The sequence below is a fragment of the Dipodomys ordii genome, unplaced genomic scaffold, assembly GCF_000151885.1.
Source record: "Dipodomys ordii isolate 6190 unplaced genomic scaffold, Dord_2.0 Scaffold95, whole genome shotgun sequence".
Classification (NCBI taxonomy): Eukaryota; Metazoa; Chordata; class Mammalia; order Rodentia; family Heteromyidae; genus Dipodomys; species Dipodomys ordii.
In genome coordinates this window covers 4,592,532-4,594,953 of record NW_012267311.1, presented here as the reverse complement: position 1 = coordinate 4,594,953, position 2,422 = coordinate 4,592,532, and the positions used below count along the sequence as shown (strand labels likewise).

General features: G+C 44.1%; 1 protein-coding gene across 1 annotated transcript in view; it reads right to left on the bottom strand.

Annotated features, from left to right (window-relative positions):
- Positions 1-798: 798 nt before the first annotated feature.
- Positions 799-2,422, bottom strand: part of Glipr2 (GLI pathogenesis-related 2) — a 21,757-nt gene continuing 20,133 nt past the window's right edge. The window contains exon 5 of the mRNA XM_013026592.1: positions 799-1,855. Coding sequence (XP_012882046.1) covers positions 1,695-1,855 — 161 coding nt within the window. The 3' untranslated portion in view covers positions 799-1,694. The remainder of the gene's footprint in view (positions 1,856-2,422) is intronic.

Below are 2,422 nucleotides of genomic sequence, written 5' to 3'. Positions count from 1 at the left end.
GAGAGTTCAGGAAAGTTCCCTTTTAAAATATTTCTTCTTGAACCTGGTAACTGTATTTCTCTGTCTTGTCCACTCATAGCTTCCCTACATATAGCTTTGGCTTAGTTCCAACTCATGACATCTTCACTTTTTCAGTTCCACTGGTAAATTGTTTCCAAGTACCATTGCTTAAATTCCCAGTTCATGGCAAACCTATGAACTACCTTCCTTTAGATCAGGTCTTCACTCTAGTCTAATCAGCTGTGTGCTGGCAAAGTCACATGGTACAAAACTTGACCACTTAAGCAGCACGGGTTTACAGATGAGGGGTTAGAAGAATCCCTGGGGTTGAGATACTCAAGGAAATGAATTACTTCAGCCACTAACTTCGAATCAAAACAAATCACACTGGAGGAAGATATTACACAAAAGAAAAGATTTTATTGTTTTATTAGTCAATATCCCTGGATGAAATGAAGGGTACAGCACAAGACTGTGTTCACAGTTCAACTTAGACTTTCAAGAAGCTGTTTCAATGACTGGCTAACAGCTCTCTCCCTGGGCCCCTGCTAACCTGGCAGATGGAGAAGCTTTGGTTCAGGGATACTCAGTTGGGCATCTGGGTTGATCTATCCCAGAGAGACATTGTAAAACTGCTATTCGGGAGGGACTTTGTATAGTTTAAGGCAAAACACAGAACAAATGAGCATTTCTAAGCCCCTGTCTGGGACACCACCCAGGATCGTTTGGGCTAGTCACACATTCCAGGAGCGAGCAGCAGCACAGCTGCGGCCACAGCTGCCAGGAAGGGGTCTCGAAGATGGGGGTAGGGCAGAGTCTGGAGGGCTCCCCCCAGGGGCCCTGGGTGAGGTCACCCTCACCCTCATACCACTGACTTCATCCTCCAAGCCTCCTGGCTAGTTTCCCAGGCAGTGTGAAGTGCTCTCTCTAAGAACAAGGCCCCTGGGCCACCTGGGGGCAGTGTGTGTGTGTGTGTGTGTGTGTGTGTGTGTGTGCATGTGTGCATTCCAGACCTAGTCCAACTCCCCAGAAACCAGGGGTAACATTGAGCTCCGAAGAAAAGCTTTTGCTCTATTTGTTCGTTGGCAATCCCATTAGCAAATCCCAGGAGGCATGGTGGATGACCTCATGTCTTCCAACTGAGAAATCTCACTGACTCTGTGAAGTAACTCTGGCTGCTGCTCTAGGTCATCAATGCAGGCTGTTCTATGGCACAGTTAAATGAGGGTTTAATACTCTGAGATATCTACTGAATTCAATGCATGAAAATCACATAGGATGATCTTCAGTTCTTAGCATTACAAATATATGGCATAGAAAATGTCCAAGGGTGGACATGGGGGGGGTGGGAAAGGTACAAAAGAAATTGGCTCCTAAAAACAACAAAAAGAAAAAAATTAATTGGTTCCCCTTCCCTCTACCCAACTCTCAGAATACAATTGTGGTGTGGGTAACCATCTAGATAAACGCTTCCGATGTTCATTTCTTTAACACTGATTAACTCCTTTAAGAAAGAGTTCATCCAGAGCTATACATTCAAGTGTGTGCTTAGGAGATACACGCATCATACACACAAGTACATATATCCACAGGGACAGACTCGCAGCTGGTTTGTTTTGTTTTTTTTTTTCATTGTTCTAGGCACTTAATAGCTGCATTCCTATGTCTCCCACTTTCCCATTCCATTGGACAAATTACTTCTTTGGAGGCAGGACATTTTCTTCAAAGTAGCCCTGGTTGACAATGTTCCTTGCTGGGAAGTATCTGGCCACCACGAAGGAGGACCCATCACTTGCAGATGCCTTCCCCACTCCCATAGTCTTGGTGTTCTTCCACACCATGGCAGTGAAGTGTCCTGTAGAGAACAAATAGAGGAAAGAAGACAACAGGCAAGTCAGCAGGTCAACTGAGAAAAATGTTCAGATTTTATAGCCTTGAATCATTTTGCCAGGCTTGAGTAGCTTGGTCTTTGCAGATACTAATCAGGAAGGAAAGGTAAAACACATCATTCTGGATCTTTCTTTCTTTCTTCTTCCTTCCTTTCTTTCTTTCTTTTGGGGGTGGTAAGGTGGTATTAGTGAGGGTGGTGAAGTGAGGGTTTTCTGCTTACTAGGCCGCCATTTTCATATCTCTAAACATCCTTGCTTTAATTGTTAATTTATTTGAATCTCATGCCAGCTGTGAACCACTGTCCTCCTACCCCTGCTCCTAGATTTCTAGACAGATCCTTTTAATCTTGTACATAGACCTCAGCCACCTCAACATTTCTAATGGTCTATTAGAGCTCATGACAAAGTTCAGGAGATCCAGCAATTGTGATGCCAGACTCCCTGGCACCTGCCTCTACCTTGTTCTCAAACTGTACTCTGAGCATGGATCACTGTGTCACTTTCCAATAGCCACTTCTTTTTTTTTTTTTTTT